Source organism: Styela clava, chromosome 13 (genome assembly GCF_964204865.1).
Source record: "Styela clava chromosome 13, kaStyClav1.hap1.2, whole genome shotgun sequence".
Lineage (NCBI taxonomy): Eukaryota > Metazoa > Chordata > Ascidiacea > Stolidobranchia > Styelidae > Styela > Styela clava.
This window is the reverse complement of record NC_135262.1, coordinates 8,321,170-8,343,748: the sequence shown is the minus strand read 5'-3', so window position 1 is coordinate 8,343,748 and position 22,579 is coordinate 8,321,170. Positions and strand designations below refer to the sequence as shown.

General features: G+C 35.9%; 1 protein-coding gene and 1 long non-coding RNA gene across 7 annotated transcripts; both read right to left on the bottom strand.

Moving 5' to 3' along the window:
- Positions 1–4,996: 4,996 nt before the first annotated feature.
- Positions 4,997–6,499, bottom strand: LOC120332787 (uncharacterized). Of its 3 annotated transcripts, none has more exons than XR_013479996.1 (4): positions 6,485–6,499; positions 5,689–5,784; positions 5,233–5,280; positions 4,997–5,153 (listed from the first exon to the last, which is right to left on the bottom strand). It is a non-coding gene; the product is annotated as an uncharacterized LOC120332787 (long non-coding RNA). The 3 variants fall into 3 exon arrangements; XR_013479994.1 differs by lacking the exon at positions 6,485–6,499 and adding an exon at positions 5,954–5,970; XR_013479995.1 differs by lacking the exon at positions 6,485–6,499 and adding an exon at positions 5,910–5,924.
- A 5,145-nt stretch (positions 6,500–11,644) lies between these two features.
- LOC144431288 (uncharacterized) lies at positions 11,645–20,930 on the bottom strand. 4 transcript variants are annotated; one of them, XM_078119209.1, is made up of 13 exons: positions 18,562–18,953; positions 17,995–18,320; positions 17,548–17,712; positions 17,237–17,401; positions 16,874–17,044; positions 16,685–16,748; positions 15,997–16,232; positions 15,479–15,652; positions 14,940–15,104; positions 14,160–14,325; positions 14,026–14,089; positions 12,823–13,601; positions 11,645–12,356 (listed from the first exon to the last, which is right to left on the bottom strand). In XM_078119209.1, exons 2-10 carry the CDS (start codon positions 18,208–18,210, stop codon positions 14,239–14,241), a joined length of 1,443 nt encoding a protein of 480 aa, XP_077975335.1. In that variant the 5' UTR covers positions 18,211–18,320; positions 18,562–18,953; the 3' UTR covers positions 11,645–12,356; positions 12,823–13,601; positions 14,026–14,089; positions 14,160–14,238. The 4 variants fall into 4 exon arrangements, with proteins under 4 accessions (XP_077975335.1, XP_077975334.1, XP_077975336.1 ...); XM_078119208.1 differs by having other exon boundaries at positions 11,647–12,350; XM_078119210.1 differs by lacking the exons at positions 11,645–12,356; positions 12,823–13,601; positions 14,026–14,089; positions 14,160–14,325 and having other exon boundaries at positions 15,010–15,125; positions 18,562–18,954.
- Positions 20,931–22,579: the final 1,649 nt, after the last annotated feature.

The window sequence follows — 22,579 nt, the reverse complement described above, 5'->3', positions numbered from 1 at the left end:
TTATGCTTACACATCCACAACCAAACGCACCAACTGCCCTCACAGTCGACGCTTCGGACGTTGCCTTAGGAGGTGTTCTCGAGCAAAAGTTAAATGGATCTTGGAAGCCAATTGCATTTTATAGTAGACAGCTACGCAAACCCGAGACGAAATACAGTGCATTCGACAAGGAACTTTTGGCCGTTTACTTAGGAATACGACATTTTCGTTATTTTCTCGAAGCACGAACCTTCACGATTTTTACAGATCACAAACCCCTCACTTTTGCTATGTCAAAAGTCTCTGAGCCATGGTCAGCGCGACAACAGCGTCACCTCAATTTCATATCTGAATACACAACAGATATAAAACATATTTCCGGTAAGGATAATACTGTCGCCGACGCCCTGTCGCGCGCGGTCATCAACGACATCAATGACGGCATCGATTATGAAATTATGGCCACAGATCAACTAAACGACAAGGATACACAGGCTTACCGCACTGCTATCACCGGTCTTCGTGTCGAAGATGTCCCTTTTTGCAACGGCAAATTTACATTGCTGTGTGACGTATCTACGGGTAGACCACGACCTATAGTGCCTGCCAGCTGGCGCAGAAAAATTTTTGATGCGGTTCACGGGCTCTCGCATCCAGGCATACGTACCACTCGCAAACTGATCTCACAAAAATTTGTGTGGCATGGTCTTTCCAAACAAATTGGACAATGGGCCAAAACATGCCTGGAATGCCAAAAGTCTAAAATAAATCGTCATATACGGGCCCCTTTAGAAGATTTCAAAATGCCAGACAAACGTTTTGACCATATCAACATTGACTTAGTTGGTCCTTTACCACCATCACAAGGATACAATTACCTTCTTACAATAGTAGATCGTTTCACAAGGTGGCCAGAAGCCATTCCCCTCAAAGACATATCAACTATGTCTTGTGCCCGAGCTTTCCTGTCAAATTGGGTTGCCCGTTTTGGTGTTCCACTTCACATTTCTTCTGACCGAGGATCACAGTTCATTTCAGGCCTTTGGTCTGCCTTTGCCGAATTATTGGGAACAAAAATTCATCACACTACAGCCTACCACCCACAGGCAAATGGTTTGGTAGAACGTTTTCATCGAACAATGAAATCTGCCATCAAGGCACGACTCAATGATACAAACTGGTTGGACGTGCTTCCATGGGTTTTATTGGGAATCCGCACAGCTCCGAAAGAAGATCTTACGGCATCGTCAGCTGAGCTTGTTTATGGCGCTCCCCTCACTGTCCCCGGTGATTTCATATCAGACTCTAAAGACAATAGCTGCCCGACCACAAATCTTCGGCTTCTCAGAGAAAGAGTAGGATCATTGGCTCCAATTCCTACGTCGCACCATGGTCCTTTCAGAGCAAGAATGCCAGCCGCACTCAATCAAGCCAAGTTCGTGTTTATTCGTCGTGACGCACACCGATCTCCTTTACAAAGACCTTATGAAGGACCATTCGAAGTTTTGCAACATGGGAATAAAACTTTCAAAGTACAGATTGGAAACCGAAGCGAAACTATTTCTGTTGACAGGTTAAAGCCAGCTCATCTTGATCTCGACCATCCTGTTTCTGTATCCATTCCTAAACCAAGAGGACGTCCTCCAATCCCTAAAACAACAACGAACAATCAGCGTTCTACAGACGATCGTTCATCCGAACCTACAACCGGTTATGATTACAGAACCAAATTTGGTAGAAAAACTCGTAAACCCACTAGATTTTTATAACTCATTCCGTCTGGGGGGGTAGTGTGGCGAACCACTTAACTAATAATAGCCGTTATGAGTCACAATTGTTTTGTTTATGTTTTTGTCACGCATGATTACTTACGTGCTTTTCTTACGATAACTTGTCATTCTGTTTTCTGTTCGCTTGTCGTTAACATTGCTTTGTTATGGATTAAACATCAACATAATTGAAAGTCTTTTTCTTGTTAGAAAGAAGTTAGTTCGCTTCACTACTATATTTGTTTATTTTGATGAGAGTCTACTGGAAACAACATAAAATTTGAAAGGGAAGAATTGTTCTGTGATCAATTATCTGTCCTAAAGTGTAAACAACATAAAATTTGCAAGGGAACAACTGTTCTGTGATCAATTACCGTATATGGCCTACAGTGTACAGGTAAGATGCTGCCTGATTGCTAACTCAGTACCGCACCTACGTTAGGTACCGGTACCGCCGTGAATTCACTCTCATCTCTTTGTTGGACACGTAATGAACATAACGATCGTTTCAATATTATGTTGTTGTTCTTGTTCTTTGACACGTTTTTGAAAAGTCGCTTTTCTCTTCGAATACTGGACCAATTGCTTTGAAATTTTCAATGGTTAAAGATAAAAATGTTCTCCAGAAGGCTATTACTTTTTTTTTCGCTATGACGTCATCAAAAGTATGTGACTCTACGTGTCCATATATTTGAGCATAGCTCTCTTGTTTATAATGTGGTTGTCTCGTGCGAGTCATACGACGATACCAAATGACTTAATCATACTATTTTTGGACACGTAGTGGACATAACGATCGTTTTCAAAATTTTGTTGTTATTAGACACGTTTAGTGGCCATAACGATCGTTTCAATATTATGTTGTTGTTGTTCTTGTTCTTTGACACGTTTTTAAAAAATCGCTCTTCTCTTCGAATACTGGACTAATTGCTTTGAAATTTTCAGTGGTTAAAGATTAATTTCTTCGCTAGAAGGCTATTACTTTTATTTATTTCAAAATTTTGCGTGAATTCTATGAAATTTGATATTTCGTCTAAAATTTTGCTGTATTATTTTTTGTCCATGGGAACACGGATTTTAGTCAGTGTCATGACTGGCTGTACGTTTTGATTCTGCAAAATTCTTGCTACTGGAAATTCAGAACTTTTTTGAGGGTACCGGTAGCGTCAAAGGTACCGGTAAAGACTGATTCGCTCTGGTGTAACGTGTCCATATATTTGTGCGTAGCTCTCTTGTTGTTATTGTTATTTTCCTTATTTGTCTCCATCATTTTTAAAAAAATCGCTTTTCTCTTCGAATACTGGACCAATTGCTTTGAAATTTTCAGTGAGTAAAGATTGATTTTTTCGCCAGAAGGCTATTACTTTTATTTATTTCAAAATTTCGCATGAAATCTGCTATTTCGTCTAAAATTTCGCTGTATTATTTTATCCATGGGAACACTGGCTGTTCGGTTTGATTCTGTAAAGTATTTCTACGCGAAACTCGGAATTTTTTGTGGGTACCGGTGGCGTCAAAGGTAAATACTGTTTCGCTCTTCACTACCTCCTCTTTGCTACCGGTATTTGTTTTTCGAAATCATGGACTGCTTGCTTGGTGTCAGTATATTTGTAGACTGTGGTATGTCTTGTAGACCAGTACCGGTATGTAGACCAAGTATGTACCGGTATGTAGACCGTAACTAGACCAATACGGTTATTCAGTTATTGTATTATAAACAGGAAACATGTAAACGATTTTAGTCCTAGGCTAATACCGTACCGGTAACTGCGTTGTCTCAGTTCTAACACCGGTACCATACGCTGTTACCTGGTACTGGTAAGTGCCGAACACTGGAATATATCAAATGTCAGAATGCCTGGTACCGGTAGTGAAATGAATTTCCTTTACGAGATTTGGCTACTTCGGACGAAAACCAAAATTTGTACGTATCCGAACACTGAAATATATCAAATGTCAGAATGCCTAGTAGCGGTAGTGAAATGAATTTCATTCACCAGATTTGCCTACTTCGAACAAAAATCAAAATTGGCATACCGGTACCGGTATCCCTGCCTGACAAAACTTTGAACTGAGTAAATATTTAAATCATACAGTTATAACTTTGCAAATGCTGATACTGTGTTATGCCAGTATTTGTCAACCAATTTGCGACCACCGTGTTTTCGTCCGTTTGATTGCTGTGATGTGGTGCTTTGTTTATAATTTGACGAGTTTTGTTCGAAATAACCGTGCTCTTAAAATATATGACGGTCAGAAATGCAATTAGAAGCCCAATGTTTTTAAAGATAGAGAATTTCTGGTAGCGCGGTGACACTGAACTAACTCGTAGCTGTCAAAAGCTTAAAAATCCATACAAATATAAGAGATAAAAAGATGAACTTTGGCAGGTGGGGTTTCTTTTAACCATCTTTAAAGGTTTCGCGTTTCTACATTTAAAGGAGGGAGAATCGGGTGGGGTGCGCATTTCCAATACGTCGACAATATCTTTATCAACCAATTTGCGACCACCGTGTTTTTGTCTGTTTGATTCCTGCGATGTGGTGCGTTGTTTATACAGGTACTGGTAAGTCACCGAATATGATTTTTTGGAAAATTGTTCTGCGTGTCCATATATTTGAGCATTGCTCTCTTGTGTTGTTATTGTTATTATTTGTATCCATCATTTTAAAAAAATCGCTCTTCTTTTTGAATACTGGACCAATTGCTTTGAAATTTTCAGTGGTTAAAGGTAAAATTTTTCTCCAGAACTTACTTTTTTTTCGCTATGACGTCATCAAAATTATTGCCGTTGGGTGGCGCTACGTGTCCGTATATTTGAGCATAGCTCTCTTGTATTTTCAACTAATCATGGACTACTACACCACAAATTTTTTTATGAACCCCTGGTGTTAACTTTCCGCGCCTCGTTCTCGAGGTAGGGCAAATAAGGAATATAAACATAATGTTGAATGAAATGATGGCAATATTTTGTTTATAGCATTAACATTTAGTTGAAGATATAAATGGCGTATAATGGTAAATTTTGTTTGCACAAACTGGAAGTTCAAAACGCAGTGCTTTGCAAATGCTATACAAAATTGAACTACAGTTATACAGAAATTTCCTATTCCGTCTAATCAATTAAAAATTTGATTATGCGTCGTTCATACACTAGATTATCAGAACAAGATCAAACAGTTAATGTGCTGTACGTTTGCTAAAACCGACTTTCTTTCAACTAAAGAAAATGTTTCGACTCCATTAAATAGGTTGTTTGAATGTTTATTTCATAAATATAAACAATTAGATTCACACATAGTTTTTTTTTTGTACCACGTAAAATAACACATATCTATCAGGATATCAACAAAATATAGATCTGGATATTATAATTCTTGTTGTCTTTGTATGAGATTCGACGTTCTATAGAGAAGTATTAAAACGTTGTGTTAATCGTTTAAAGAAAAAATGACTAGAAAATATTTCACCACAAACTACTTACAAAAAAATTTCGTATAGGTTTCCAACATTTCATTTTCTCTACCTCCTGCTAAAAGAGATTAGATGCAATAAATATTAGGGATTTTATACGTTATATTTTATTATTTTGCCTACCTCTCACAATTTAAGAAAACATGACAATTCTCATTCATTCTTTAGATATAAAATTATACCGATGCTATAAAACAAACTCACGGAATAAAATTTCGTACTCAAAAGTCGAGCTCTAATTGATATATAATTTGTCTTATGCATAGAATTCCCAGTTCAAAAAGTATCACTAAAAATATCACCACTTGAACAGAAAGTTAAATACAAAAATTGTAAATGATTTACTGGGCAATGAGCAAGTTGTTAAAAGTGAATTCAAATTACTTCCTTTCTAAAATTAGTACTACAAACAAAATGACCATCCAATATAACATTACAAATGCTACACTAAGTCTCCAGTACTCACCTCTTGGATATGCTGAACATAGAATCAAATTGATCACCAACAAAGCTACGCACACAACAACAGACTTCCACGACATGTTTTATAACTTTTTGTAATCTGGAAACAAAATTTTCAAATCAAAATATATTTTTTTATCTCAATATTTTTAAAAAATATTAATCAATGAGCAGATAAAAATGCTTTTTGTTCCTCTTGTCGGTTTTAAATCAGAGTTAGTTTACTTTGTATTTATTCAAATGATTCACTCTCACTCGCAAAAATATACCCCTAATATTCTCTAACTGTTTTGTAGCCGCAGCCTAAAATCACTCTCGGTCAGTTCGACTCAAAAAAGAAATATATCCCAGCACATAAAACGCCACGACAAAAGAGATGACTTTTTATACATTGAAAAGGATGATTTGCACCGGAAAACTAATTGATCGACGGTTTCCTTCTCTTTCTCATGGATCATGTCAATGATTACTTTCATAAAGTATGCTACTTTCGCATCGGAAAACGCTATTTATTGATTGTCAATTTCCTTTCCTACCAATGTACGTGTTGTGTCATAATTCCCTACACCTAAATACTTTCTTTTATAAACATAGTAATGTTTCCATGTTCATACCATCGACTATCCAGGCGGTTTACGGGCCCAAATGCAAACTACATGACTACAATTACTTAGCCACTATACATACAATAGTGGCCAAAGTTTTGCAAATAAATCCAAATACCAAAATAATATTCAAAAACCTTAGACCATTTCTTAGACAAATTTAGAATTTATTTCACGAGAGAGGTTCTATTATACCTTCCGATGTCTTTCGTCTGCTTCTGTCTCACAATTTGAGGGTACGGGGGACTCATCCTGTACTATGGCCTTATATGTAATGAAAAAAGAAAAAGTTTTATGCAAATACAAGAAGCTATGCTTCAGCATCATGTAAATGAGTGCCCCATGTATAGGTGACAGATTTAATTTAAAAGACTTTAAGCTTAATCCTAAGACTGGCGAGTAAACTTTATCGCCCCATTTAACTCAACAATACCTAGTACAGTGCAATAGTAGGCCAAGCCGAAATCTTTTTTGTTGTTTTGTCGTGCAAATATATGGATTAAAATTTGTTTAATCCTAAATTCATCACTCACATTGCTAATTGATTATCGAAAGGTTACATCTTTATAGATCGGAAAACATGGTTGGTTTGCCCTATTTCAATTATGTTGCAAAGATAAGTATGCTTAATTCTAAAACTTTGTGACACAATAAAACGTCAAGTCAGTGGAGATGAAGCCGTTGTAATTTGGTTTCAATGTCGGCTTGACTTCATATTGACATACGGGTAAATATCCCAAAATATTGTGTTGAAGCGGTTGTAATTTGGATCCAGTGTCTGCCTGACTTCGAATTAGTATGTGAGTAAATGTCCCAAAATGTTGTGTTCCATCTGGATAAAACAGTAAAAGCCTGCGACACTCGGTATTCCCAGTCGGTCGCCCATGCTTTCCGAGCGCGACGTTCCTTAACTTCCGAGATCAGTTGTACTCGTGATATGGTCGTATAGGCGTAAGTATCGGTTCCTATTCGGCTATTTATATTTAAGAAGATGAATTCAAACCAAGAGAGCGACGAAGCAATTTTTTTTTTATAAAGATTATTTACATAAATATTCGATGGTTAGAATTATTGATAACTAAACCACTCGCGTGATATCTTAGTTTGATTTTGAGAACAGGGTGCTCGGGCAAGCATGTGCGATCGCAGTAAAGGTTCCACCATAAACAAATACAAAAATCTCGACTATTTAATTGAACGTGCCTGGGACATCATTCATATAATAACCATTTATCGTTTTCATTGGATTTATTTAGCCACTTGTTCCAACCTTCATGAGAGAAGAACGGAAAAGTCAAGAGTCAAAATTTTACTCGAAATTCGGAATGTTGACGATGGCGAATTTTTATATTCAAAATACCAAAATATATCATGCCTTTAATCTGGGTATTTGGCAATGGGGGGAAATGTAAACGATCGCTTTCCATGATGGCATTTTAACGGTATTTAAGTTACTGTAAAATGGTATGTAAAACATTTTACGACTGGAACATTTTAACAGTATCATTGTTAAAAAGAGTCAGTCATTTGAAGATCGAATGGCATTCCACCGTAACTTCAATATATTATTTATTTCTAATTAGTACAGCTTCCACATATCTTTGACATTCATGACACGGAGGTTTTATGGAGAATGGAGAATCAACAACAATACATAAATCCGATTTCAAGATGTGAAGACTTAAATATTTTTCAACCCAAAAAAAAGCAGAAATTGATATTTTATCATTGTGTAACTGTGTGTAACTGACGTAATACATGATGTGTTGATACTTGACATGGTTATAGTCAGGCTCAACCATAAACAACCACAGACACCATGACTATTCAATTCAACTTGTTTGTGTCGAAGTGATATAAAATGGTAAAATCTTTACCCATTTTCAAGCATTTAGAAATACACAGCCGTTTCTGGAACATACATCATCTATCAAACATAAGGTATTGTTCATCAGAGAACATCAAATTACTAATTCCGAACTCTTGTTTCGGCCTGCATGGAGAAGACTGAAAAATTTAAAGTCAAAGTATTTCCTAGGACCTAGAGCTTAGTATGTCTGCGATGTCAAGTATTTAACATGAGAAGATGGTATCATATCTTGGTCTGGTCAACAACGAGATGATTCGAGTCACGATCGGTCAGAATAAATCTGCACATAACGTAAATATGCCAATGCTGCTGTTTCTCGCTATCTTGTTTTCTGTTCACGACGAAATAAAGTTGTGTTAAATCGACTGGGCCCACAATCTTAACTAATAGCTTGCTTGCGGGTTGCGTCATCATGTTAGATTGCAAAGATCAGTTTGCTTAATTGTAAAACTTAAGGACATTGAAAACCCTTTTTCTCCGATTTCCCGAACGAGTTTTCATACTCCTTCTAAAAAATGTCATAACTATTTGTTCAGACGTGCGAAAAACTTTGTTGGACTCAAGTTTGTTGGAATTTTTTCTTTTTACGCCTCTTCCAACCTAGACACCCGGCCCGACTCTCGTCTGAGACAATCGGCGCAATTCTCTCCTCCCTATCGCGTCGAGAGTAAATAAATTAAAACTTTTTATACCCTCCTAAAAACAGTCATAACTATTTGTTCAAACGTTCGAGAAACTTCACTAAAGTCTCGATGGACATTTTTTTTACGTCTCTTTCCAGTAAGACACTCGGCTCGACTCCAATTCTCCGAGTGCAGTTTCAAGTATTTTGCGGCGTCTGGAGCTGCCGCATTTCCAAACCACGAACGCTATGGTCAAACCATGGTGTCTGAGTTTTTAGCTGCCACAAACCAATGGCGTGAGGCGGGTACCACGGCAGCAAATTGAAAACCAATGGCGGTTAAATTGTGCTGCCGCAAACCAAGGCATGTTGGCTGTAATGACAGGGCTGCCCGGATGGTGACAAACCCTGGGTAAGTTGGAACATTTTCCTTATGAATACAGTTTTGATAGATTTGGGGTTAGGTTTCAGGTTTAAGTAGATATAATTCTGCATGATAAACTAAAATCTGGTACATGACTTAGTGAATATATCGATAATAGCGCCATAAAACCATGGCAAGAGACGCCGCGGTTAGTTCGTGGCAAGGGCTGCCATGAAGTGGTAAGAACTGCGCCTCCAATTTTCTCCACACTATCGCGTCGAGAAGACAAAAATTTAAAAAAAAATCGGGGTTCTCTACGAATACATGAACAAACTTTCACGTTAGATTGTTCACGTGTAACCTGCTCTGTCGCCAACAAATCATGAAGCATCCCGCAATTATAATACGAGTGCTCAGCTGGCCCATGACCCAGGTCAATGCAATCGCAATGAAAAATAATAACTAGAACATACACAAGTAACATACAGAATTAATGCCCAATTCGATATATAAGCAACACAAGTTGAGCAGAAGAATTCAGAACTTTTTTGCATTTGCACTTTTGTAAAATATTAGACTCTAAAATAATACTTAGATAATGACCACCTGTGATGGGAGAGGCGATACGCTAACCTAATACATAGCACAATTGTCTACAAATTCTTGGACAAAAGTTTATATTGTGTCAAAACCTAGTCTGGTACGAGCTGACTTACGATTATCCAAGCGCAGCTAAGGTCCAGCCGTTACAATTATAAAATATAAAAAGAAGAACTTATTATATTAAATATATTTAAATTAGGAATAGATAATCTGACCAATAAGATATTTGCTAAATGGGGGAACATTCAAGAATAAATAGAACACATTTTCCCCAGCATTCATAACCTATATATATAGATCACTCTATAACAATAAGTTATTTTAACCTACAGACCGATCAGCATGGCGGCTGCAATCGATTGTCCACTTCTGTTTATACCGGTAATTAAAATTATTTAGTTGGACTGTTTATAATTCAAAAATTAACAGTGTTAGTTAAGGACAACACTCATTCTGGGTGATAAGTCTTTATTTTTTTTTTATCTGAGTATGTTACCGGTAGTCACCCACAGTGATGCGTGGACCGGTAACGCACTGCAAACCAAGTTTATGCAAAAAACTTTATTTCGCACTTGTAAGTAACCTTCTTTTTCCACAATGACGAGAGATGCTCTTTTTGTTGTACAGGAGCGAACACAAAGATGAAAAACGGTCACTTATTTAAATCACTACAAAATTAACGCTACATTGCAAGATGATGTCTTGATACCCCTAGAGCGCCAGGCTAGATAATCCACTACTAAAGTTTTAACACAGAAATAAGACACTAAAAAGTCATCTTTGTTCTTGTCTTGGCAAACCAACAAGAATTTGAAGACGTGACACTACCACTACTGGCATGTTTGATTTTCTAACAATATATCACGAGAGATTGAAGCGGGGAATGACTGTTACATTTTAAGCTTTTTTTTATGAATATTTATCTTAATTGCCTCTTTTTAATTGCCTGCTATAAAAGAAGATGAAATTAAAAATATATATAGCGAAAATAAGTTTTCAAGTACGAGTATATTATTATATTGCCTATTTACATAATTTTTACTGAAGGAAGTCCGACTTTGGTCAGACAAAACAATAATATGTTTCTGTTAGTGTGCAGCAAAACTTTTAAATCACTATTTATCTTCACTCTTGCTACAGCATCCACGTGTGACGACCCTTTGTTTTTTTAAATGCTGGTATTTGATATTACTGCTAGATTTTGTAATTTATTGTTGAAAATATCGAGGGCGCTATGGCACTGTCGATCTTTCTTTTGTTATCCTGTTAGACTAGGTTGTGGGTTCGCTCAAATGCAGCTGTGGTTGTTTTAGTTAGATTTTTAATGTTTTAGAGTCTTTTTAGTCTGTAAAATTGTTTCTAGTTTTTAAGTATAGGTTACTTAGTGTGTCTCTTGGAAAATTCATTTATATATAGACGAACGGTACGCTACACATTCATTATACGCATACGGATCGACCGGCACTAAATCATAGAGGACGGACAGGAAACCCAATCGATAGCACGAATTATTACTTATCGATCTTAAGAGTAAGTATGTTGATAGGTATTTGTCTGTCTCTATGTCTGTGTGTTAGATGCACGCGATATCTCACGGAAGCGAGGTTAAATCTGCTCCAAATTTTGCATGTGCATTCATCATAGTTGGATCAGAAGTCTATTGATTTTGGATGAATTATGTCCTATAATTAATGAGTTATTAATTAATTAGTAATGGGACACACGGTGTCACTATGGAGTGAAACCACTGTTTTGGGGATGCCCTAACCTTCAATCGATAAGTTTTCGGTTTCTAACCGATATTCTAGTTATGTTGTTGTACGTTGTGAAAAAAATCGCTTTTAATTTTAACTATTGGACGAATTGTTTTGGAATTCAACGATTAAAGATTGCTGTTGTCGCTAGAAGGAATACTTTAATTTATTTCGATAATTGGAATTCGTTTTACACTTCGCAATTTTGTGTGGTGACGTCAACAACATTGAAGCATCAAGCATTGCTCTTTTGTTTATAAAATTTAAACATACAAGATACAAGAATGGATATTGAACTACTGTATTGCAGATACAAAGACTATTTGAAATGTTGAAATCATAGTCATACATTTGAGCAAAGTTGCCTTGTTTCCAAAACTTTTGAAAAGCAGTATTGGCTGATTTTATTCAAAGACCTTGACGACTTTTAGTCTCAAATGACAATGAAATAGATGCAAATCATAGTTATTAACCAAACGTGAGAGGATGGTCTCTTTTTATTGAGTATTCGATCAATTGTCTTTTTAATATTTAGCATTTAACGGCGTCCATTTTACTAACTTCTACCTAAAAGTGGACATGGTCAACGTCTTGAATATATATATGCAACTAATTTTTTTTTGGAAATACAAATATCAAAAGGTATTTTTAAAAAGCATCTAGTATATACAAAAATTGTATCGCTCGTGTAAATAAATATATTTTGGCATACAAGGCGTATCAACAATGATTTATGTAAACAAAATCATAAAAAACCGTGATTAAAATTTCAACATAGTCACATTAATTAAAGTATAAGTTGCCAATTTCAGGATCATGGAGATGGTAATTCACAGTTGGTGGAGGATCTGTAACTATAAAGCGGTTATAGATTAAATAATTTTATATTTTGCAATGATTAACAAATTTATGTAACTAAAGATATAGTATTACCGACAGACCAAATCAAATTTTCACACTACCATCCAAAGAACATATAATATATAAATAAAGACCAGCCCCAAATCTGATCGCATTCCTCTAAGTCTACTACAATAATGATAACTGGTTGACTAGCAGCATAATATTCATAGAAGTCACGAGCTGTTATTATGGGAAGCATGCTATTCCGAGGGCTAGTCATACAGGACAATTACAGTACATTGTCAAATAGTTATTCTATCACTTTATTAAGTTATGGAGAACTAAACCGTAACGTTTCTTTTTGTATGAAAATATTATTGAATATGGGAATACTATAGCTAAGACTTAAGAAAAAAGTTAAGTAGCATTATTTTTAACGTCGAAGTGTGCTCAAATGTATTAAGAATAATTATTTACCTTCACTTGGCCACCGCAGATTAACATTATCTTGCCTTATTCCAGAATTACTTTGAACTGTGTATCTCAATTGCAGAAGAGTTTTAGGAGGTGGAATCGGATCCAGAATAAAACGTAGAAATTGTCTCGGATTTCCAGCAAATCGCTCAGTGACTTCGAATTCCAACGCATCTGCCGGGTTGAAAACAAACTGCTCGTTGTCGCTTACCATTGTCACTGCTAATTTTTCTCCTTCTTGTATTTGTAGTGCGTTGATGACAAATGGCGAAACTCGGTATCTTCTGTTCTCCAACTTTATTCTGCACGCTTCTCTTGTTGCGTCGTCATCCGCGCGAATTACCGACGTAACATTCCCATTTAGGTCATAGTAGACATCACTTTGGATAGTAAAGTTCAATTTACCAAAGAAAAACCACCGCACTCGGGTCCAAAAGTCTGTGAAGTGGGAACAAGTGAATTTAATTGTACGCCTGTTCATTTCCAGCGGAATTGTTTCCACAATCGAAACACCATTTTCATCCTTGCTTACAACTTCGGCCAAGATGTTTTGTCTTTGGTTGTACAATAAGTTGGCGTTTCTATAGTGATCGGAATATTAAATCGCACGGCAGGCCTGCACCGCAATTTTGACGTAATTGTAAGAAATTCTTCTGACTGGAAAGATTTTCCGAGGAAAACTTGAAAACTGAATTTTTCATCATGGTAGATTGCGTTCTTTGGGAAATGAAGTTTATAACCGCCAATTGAAATGTCCCCGCCATTTGGAGTAACTTCTCGTTCTGAAAAAAATTTGTTAAATTAAAAATGTGTATACAGACATAGAAATCAACATTTTACAAAGAAGAAACCGTCTTCAAATTATATTTGATGACAATTTGTTAGCAAACTACATGGACACATACATCTCTCTGGTATTTAAAATTCGATTAAAAAATTTGTTGGTCAATTTATATCTCTCTCCAGTAAATATATTTCCATTAAGAGGCTGAAAATTGATAAACAATTTGGCATGATGTGATTTGTTTAATACACCTTTATGCTGTATTAATAAAATATACCATGATAGTCAATTACCCTTTTGGTTCTTCCAATCATGGTAGCTGTATAGAGAATAAATCACTAATGATATAATATATATCCTTGTTTTGAGCGATTGATTATATACAAAAGAAAATGAAACTATACATGAATCAAGTTACTCACGAATTTCAAATTCTGGAGTCACTGTGGAAAGCTCTATATTGTCATTCAACACAATAGTCAGTCCCTACAAAAACAAGAAATATTTTCATATTCTATATCAGGCAACACAATTTACTTCTTTTGATATCACTAACCGATTGCAGTCTATTCAGCTCATGTTGTAATTCGTTTTTCTGCGTATCCGTTATTTCCCAGCCTTTCAAAACCAATATTTCAGACACGCAAGATTATCTCTTGTACATCACCAGCACAAACAGTTCTTCCATGACTCTCACTCAAATCCAAGTATCTGATTGGTCGCTGAAAGTAAAAAAAAATTTAATATAAAAAATCTCAAGTTTGCTATTACATTTTCATTGTGTGACATTCCTAATAATATACTGCGGCATTATAGGCAAGTTAATCGCCAATAGTACTCTTCGTTTTGGTGTGATCAGCTACAATAATAAACTCTGCGCTACTTTTACTTATCGTTTGTGTAAACCACTTTTATACGAAAATAACACTTTTTGTAGATAATATCTTTGAAATAATTTTAACAAACCCATTTCTAATCAAAATTCGTTTAAGATCATGTTATTCCCACAAATGAGTTTACAGAATTATATCCCGTTTTTATTCCAAAGAATCCGTTAATTTTACTATGACATACAAATCCACAATGTTTTCATTCGACGGGATTTATCGAACGAATACGCTATAACAATCTGTTAGAATGCATTAATAGAAGCAGATAGAATGTTAATATCACTGGGATGCAGAAACAGATGGATCTTAATTATTTTGATATCAACAACAATGAATCGGAAGTAAAATATGAATGTAAGCCCAAGATTGCTCAATTGAACTAAATACCCAATGTCGAAATACTCTCAATATTACCAAATTAGATATATTATAAATTATATACTTACTTTCATAGTTTTCAGTTTATCCGAAACGTTTTGAATATGTTGAATAGTCAGATTACAGCGAGCCATCTGTAGCTCTTCAATGTCGCATTGTTTCACAAAAAGTCCTGCTTCAGTCGGTGCTTCCTCGGTTATGTCGGGTGAGTCGTTGTATATCAAGACAGTGAACTAAATTAGTAATTTGTAATACTGGAATAATAATGAAGTATATACTAAATTTCCCTGTACCAATCTCCCCGGCTCCCGACTCCGGAATTAAAAAAAAAAAATCCTGATTCGAATTCGAATCAAATTTTGATAACAAAGATTTTAGCGTATGCAGACCTTCTTTAATATACTGTTAAAAGAACGCTTAGCGAATGTAATACTTTTTTTGAACTTCTGTAGAAAATAATGACTTCTTTTATTTCCATTGAAAGTCGTTTCAAATTCTTCTTTGCGAATATAACATAATATATATGAGTATTGTCAAAAATAATGTGAAGCCTTGAACTCAAATTATGAAACTTTAAAACAGGACTAATGCATAGTTGTAATCTTACCTTTGATTGATTAAACGATCGCCTCAGCAACGCGAACTCTGACATAGACAGTTTGCATTTACTGAAATTAATAACATTTGCATTGCTCATGTTGACTATAGACCCAAGAGAGTCCATATTTATATTTCCCATGCGGGGGTTGTCCTCAACATTGATACAGTGTATTTTGAGCGCCTGAAAATATAGAGTAGAAAGTAGAAATATATGAAGAATGAGGATTGAAAATGCTCAGGTCACTAAAAAACATCGAGTTCAATGTCATCTGCGCTTATAACTCTTGAATCCACTTTTTAAACTACCGAGGACGCTTTCAATTCTGTAGCGACGATACTGATTTCACATAGTTTATCATTCTGTTATACTTATATTATGTAAAACAGCCTTATACAAGCCAAATTTACCTATATATCAATAATATCACTTCATAATTATCCTGGAAATAATCATGTTATATTTTATGCAGGTTCAGTAATCTTAAATAAATCTGGCTCACAACGTTAGACGATAATATTGTTCACCTTAAACTGAATATTGTTTGCAAGATCATTGAAAAATGATGCATTAGATGCGTCTCCTAGATTGCAACTTTTAAAAGAAATTTCATGAATATGGGGTTTTCTTGAAACTGCCGAAGCTATTCCTCTTGCATCGTCACCGATCAGTTGAATATTGGAAAGAATCAATGATTTTGTGTCTTCGTTCTCCACGAAGTTATTCAATTTATCACGAAGAAGAGGGCTCGAGTATGAGATTTCTGTAAAATAATTTAATAACCAATAATATGTCAGTTATTTTATTTTTTTACAAATATGCAGGATGCGCATAGAGTCCTGACCTCAAAATCAAACTCGCAGTCATATAAGGCGGCCCTCGATTACCTCCACGGAGGAGCTCGTGCAATTGAAAGCATATAATCATTTCTACACCTAGCCTTTAAATTATATACAACTAATCAATATGAAAGGTATTCGCTTTTTGGTTACGAAATGTATATATGAATCGTTTTGTTAATTTATTGTTGTTGCTTTTTTTCACAATAATGTATGAACCTAATTTTAATTCACGCATACACTGTTTTGACTTCTTTGTTCCATAAGCAGTGCTTCCTTGTTTGAACAAACAATTCCATACATCGTTTTGATGCAGCACATACATGTTCTGACACGTAATTAGTAAAATTTCAAACAGTGTGCTGGTATATAGTACCTGATAATACAGCCTCGTCCGTCTTTGCTTTTAGTACACCGTATTCGGTGAAAATCTTCATTTTCTGAAAATTAGGTATTTTATATTATTTTGAGTGAAGAAGTGGTGTAATAATGTCAGTTTTAACATTCATTAAAAGATGAGTATGTGTCTGACATCAGATATACTGGAAGTTTAGGACTTCCTTACCTTGCTTCCACTATTTTTTAGAGTACTTCGCAACAGGTTTATATCTTCTTTTTGTATTTCCCATCCTTCCATCCACATGTCTTCAGTAATATGAGGAATCAGATTAGCAATTGCAAGAATATCTTCATGAGACGCGATTTTATTCTCCTGGCTGATGCTTAACTGACTCAGCTGAATCAAGTAAAACAAGTTTAAATATCTCTTTAAACATCAATTTTAAACATCCATTTAGTCGTAAATTTCTTGTCAGTCGAATGCCAATGACTATTGTAAACACGGATTCGAAATAGGTGTTTTTTAACAAAATCGTGACACTGTTTTATACATTTCACGATTTTGTTAAAACATATAATCGTGACTTGCCTTATTCTTTCCCAGGACCGACGATAAAAGTTGTAACTGTCCTAGTGTGAGTTGACACTGCGCTATAAAAAGTCTTTCAATTTCACAGTCTTGAACCATCTCGCCAACCGCGTTTATTCCATCAATATCAAGATATATATTTCTGTCCAACGTGAAATCTTTCAACTGTGGTAAAATATGGAATCAAGAAGAAGTTTTAAAGTAATTTACATTGTACACATAGTGTTATGTGGAAACCGACGTCAAAAGTCAGATAACAGAATACCTATTACAAATTAATGACTTAACTCTTATCAAATATCATTTCTCACCGATTTTTTTGTCATAAAGTTGTTGAGTGTTCTGAGTTTTCCTGCATTTATGTCACAACCATCCAAGTCCAGCACTGTTATTTCGTGATTGTCCATAAAATTTCCTATTGTCTTATACCCGTCAACATCGATTCTGTTATTAGACGCCAAACAGAACTTGCGTATCTGCGATATATAATGGTGATATAGATAGCAGTATTCAAGTCATAAATATATTATATCTGTCGGCTATTATTTTATCGAGTTCTAATTTCCAGAATGTATTTGAATCGAACGTTGTGGAAACTTCAATTGGAAAATATTCAAATCTTGTTGTAAAATTAATAAAACGTATCAGGTGGAAACTGCAATGCGTCAGCAAGTAGCTCATACGATACCACAAAACAACTAAACCCGGTGATTATTTTGCATTAAAAAATTGCAAAAATTAAAAGTCATAAAATTTACCTTGACATCGGAGCCCTCAATGCTTGAGGTCAGAATTTTCAATGTTAGAGTATCTAAGTTACTATCTCTGAGGGACAACGCTCCGAGATTTCCACACTGGAACACAAAAGACCCCATTGCATGTACATCACTGTTTGTTAATGGAAGACCAGTGCTTTCCACTCTGTCAATGCAATTTTTAATTTCATCTTTGAGACCCCCTTGTGCTTCATTCATTGAAATGTATTATTCAAGAAGATCGTTCTGGTTTCGTATTTTGCCTCCAGTTAGCTGCTCAACAATGCTGGCTTTTAAAATGTCTTGCTTTTCCTTCTGGTCCGAAATGTCTGAAAAGAAAATACGAATCCAATGTAGTTACATAAGCCAATATTTCAGTCAAACATCCAGCATATTTGATGCTAAGACACACAAGTACAAGAATAACATTAAGAAGATACATTTCGTGTCCAAAATGCTGTCTCATATTTGACGTTCATCTTACGTTATTGACGGAAAAACTTCCGTGGACATATCAAACTTGTTATATGAATGAGTATTGAGGATAAATTTCCCAAGTTATGAGTTTACCTTCGAGGAAATTCTGCGCCACGTCAAAAACTTGTGTGTCCAATAATATCCCGCATAGTAGGGGAAAGTGGGGCACGTTGGGACATGGGACACAGTGGAAAATCAGCTCTCACACTGATACTATATCCGCAATCCTGTCCGCGGTTCGATGTTTCAATCCGCCCTTTGGTGAGTTACAACGTCCCCGCGAACGGACAACGGAAGGGTAGTGCGGCGCAAGCTATGAAGTGAAATTGGTTTTGGAAGGTTGAAACTAAAATTTCACCGTTCCAGTTTTTTCTTTTTTCTACATTGGACTTTCCAACATGACAAACCACCGTCTGATATTATTCAGCTTTAGTCCACTGTAGAATATTCATAACGTTGGCGAGTGGATGTGCCTTCCAGATTTCGCTGTGGGATAGTCTGAAAATATTTGTTGCCTATGAGGAACAATGGACCGGGGCACAGTGGGACTTGCCCTACAGTGCACAATTCGACATTGTTTGATACAATAAGTGCTTAGAGACCTAGATATGCGGTATATTAAGTGTAATATTATGGTTTCTTTTGACCCATGGCCCAATATGGAATATATTCGAGAATCAATAATATTTCCAGATTTAGATTCGAGGGAAGGAATAATCAAATTTGTTTGCGAAACTTTTTGTCTGATATCTGAACTATTTCAGTTGAACATTGATTTTAAAAATATTAAAGCTTCAAATTTGAAGTCTCCCTGTTCTTTAGACGATTATGCTGATTAATTGCTTATTTTTAAGGGCATACTTCGTTGAATTTTGACGGACTGACCCATGGGGCCCCAGGGTCTGTCCGAATGTGCCCCACAAGTGGGGTACAGTGGGACACTTGACAGACGTTTTTCAAAGCATTTTAGTAGTAAGATGTGTGTCGCAAGAAAATTTCTTATTCGCTGAATGTAAACTACATTTACCCCTCTATGCATTAGTCCCGCCAACTTAAGGGAATATGCAGAATTAAAGGCTCAAAATATGCAAAAGAAAAAAAGTGTCCCAACCTTCCCCACTTTCCCCTACTCTTCGAATCACAGCGTTGCGAGGAAGATGAAGAAAGTTGTAAACGAAATCACGAAACTCTTCGATAGGCATACGAGCAATGTACAATGCAGTTAGTGTCTCTTGCAACGATTGGTGAGCAAAAAATAGAATTTCTTCACCCTTGAACAGTTTGCCTTTCAGTTTGGGTGCAACAATAGTTAGATCCCTGGCTTCTTTAACGGTTATTCCGTATTCTCCAAATTCAGTTGCTTGGAATTGAACCTGTCCCTTAACTGTTCCGAAAAATGAGAGTTTTTGCAGCTTTTTCAAAACGTCTTCAATGTACCGTTCATGCCTATGAGGAGATCGTAATATGCTTTGCAAAACAAGTATCATAACACCAGAAATTGTTTTTGGGCTGAAGCCGAAAGACGATTTCAAACCAATTAATGTAAACACTAAAAACACGGGGATGGCACAAAGCGAGAGAAGAGATGGTGACTTGGTTTCCAGTATCCCCATTGTATCCATTCCTTCTTCTTCACCAAAATATCCAACAACAATTTTGCATATTGATTCTTTCGTTAATCCAGCAAGGGATACAATTTTATCAGCTCTTACTTCACCATTATAATTTCGGATTGCATGCTCGCGACTTGATGTAATAATTCGACTGCCAGGGAAAAATTTACCGGATACAAAATTCCATAAAATGCACTCAGGAGAAGCCTCTTCGTGTATATTTAGTGTTTTATATACGCCGTCGATAGTGTATGAATGAGTGTCCAAAGAATCCAAAACGAAGAGAACTTTATCCGGATTCATTTTTATGAATTGAATTAAACTTAAAACATCTTCTTCATTCAAACTCGGATATATATTGCTTAATAGCATATGCTTTCCGGTGATTTTGTCCTCTCGTACAAAATTTCTACACTGGATGAAAAAAACAATTTCGATATTTGGAAAGAGTGGATCTCCTTGACCTTCGACCACCCATCTTGTTATAGCTTTTAACAATGTTGTTTTTCCGCTTCCAGCAGGGCCGATGAAGCATAATTGACCAGATGAGAAATCCTTCAACAATCGCGAGAGTGTTGAGAATCTTGTTAAATTTGATTCATGTTTTTCAGCTCCTCTCAAATACTGTGAAGTATGTGGAACATATCTGCTTTCCTCTGGTGACCTTTCGCCTCCGTAAAAATCTACTGTTTCAAGCTTTGGCGTGACGTTTACGTTAAGTTTTCGAAATGCTCCATACGGCTCCGCAAGGTCGAAAAACTCTGTTTGATTCAAAGTAGTTGATAAGATCTTGTCCTTTATAGCTTTACTTAGCGTCATAATTAGTATACACTATCAGGTACAAACAGAAATTTAAATAAACTTGTTTTTCTTGCTGTAGACGTAAATGTTTTACTTGGCACGTATGTACCGATACGATATTCCCATACCGATACTATGTAATTATTACTTAATTAAGTGTGCTGTGTAGGGCAGACGGGTTAAAACAATAGTCTTTGAGCGTTGTTCATTGTACACATTATTTCAGATCGAAAAAAAAATATATCACATAATATGAAATTAATGTTTGGTATCCATATTAGGGATGGGCCGGGATCCGGATCCGGACTCGGATTCGAGTCGAATCCACGCATTTTTTGGACTCGGATTCGATTTCGAGTCCACGTCGTTTTTACCGAGTCCATAATCAATTCTGTTTTTACTAATTTACGCCTATGTTTGTTTTTGTACCCCTATAAATCTCACTGCATACCTTAACTAGTTGAAATTAGGTTAGATATGGTTAGATATGTAACAATATCACTCGGGTGTATTGTAAACATTCCTAATAAAAACGACGACAGATATCCAGATAATAAAACGCAAGTTAAAAACTATTGATAGCTTATAACAATGATGCGTCAGTCATCTTCAAACTATCTATCCTTCTTGGTATACACGGGGTACACAATAAAATATGTGTTAGCGCAATATTTTTGAGTTTTCGATTCGCGTAAATAAATATAAAACATGCGCAGGATCAACCCAAGGAAGAATCTCATCAATACCTCTTTTAAATCGAGTTTATTACGTGCAATCATTTCTCTAAAAAGGGAGGAATGAAAGCATGGAGCGTTTTAGAACGTTTACTTGAATTACTAAATTGCAAGCATTTTATTGACGACGAGTGGCATTTCTCTACCATTTGCACACGCGACACAGTAAATTTAAGGCTAGAAATATCTGGAATTATGGGAAAGCATTGTAGTCAACAGCTTTTTATTTTTATATTGACATGTAAGAATTTCTAAATAGCCGCCCAGAATTGACGCAAGGTGGTGGTCTGGAGATCCAGTTCACAGCCAAGGCAAATCAAACCTACCTAGTGTTGTGTGATGTCATAATGAGAACAGTATTAATTGACCCATGACACTAGGGAGGTCTCATATAAATAACGTTGATCGTTACAATTTTTAAATCGATAGTCTTCTTCAGTTTTCAAGTGTGATTCAAACAATAATAACGGGAAGTTTGACTTTGTCTACGCACCGCAGGTATATATCAGCTCACGATCTCTTCAGACAAAAAATAAATTAAAAAGTAGTATTCCAACTTATCTTTTAAAACATTCTGGACCATATCAAAAAAGTAAATATATCTGAAATATCGGCCTTAATCTAATCGATACCGATACATGGCCGATATCGAAAAAATGGCCGATATTGCCGATACCGATACATCTCTAGTATGTACGCTACCGATTACTGATTATCTTGCCGTGGTTAGTCCATACTTCTCACACTGATTCAAAAAAAGACCCCTTGACAGTTTGAAAAGGGGCACTACAGTACAACGTCCAGAAAGCCCACATAATACAATACATAAAAAACGTTTGCAGCTGAACAGAAATAAAGGCAAAATATGTTCTATCACTAGTGCTATTTCAAAGCTTCAAAGCGATTTTTTGTATCATACTAACCGCGGCCAGAACACGGTGCTCTATTCGGTGCTTTACGTGA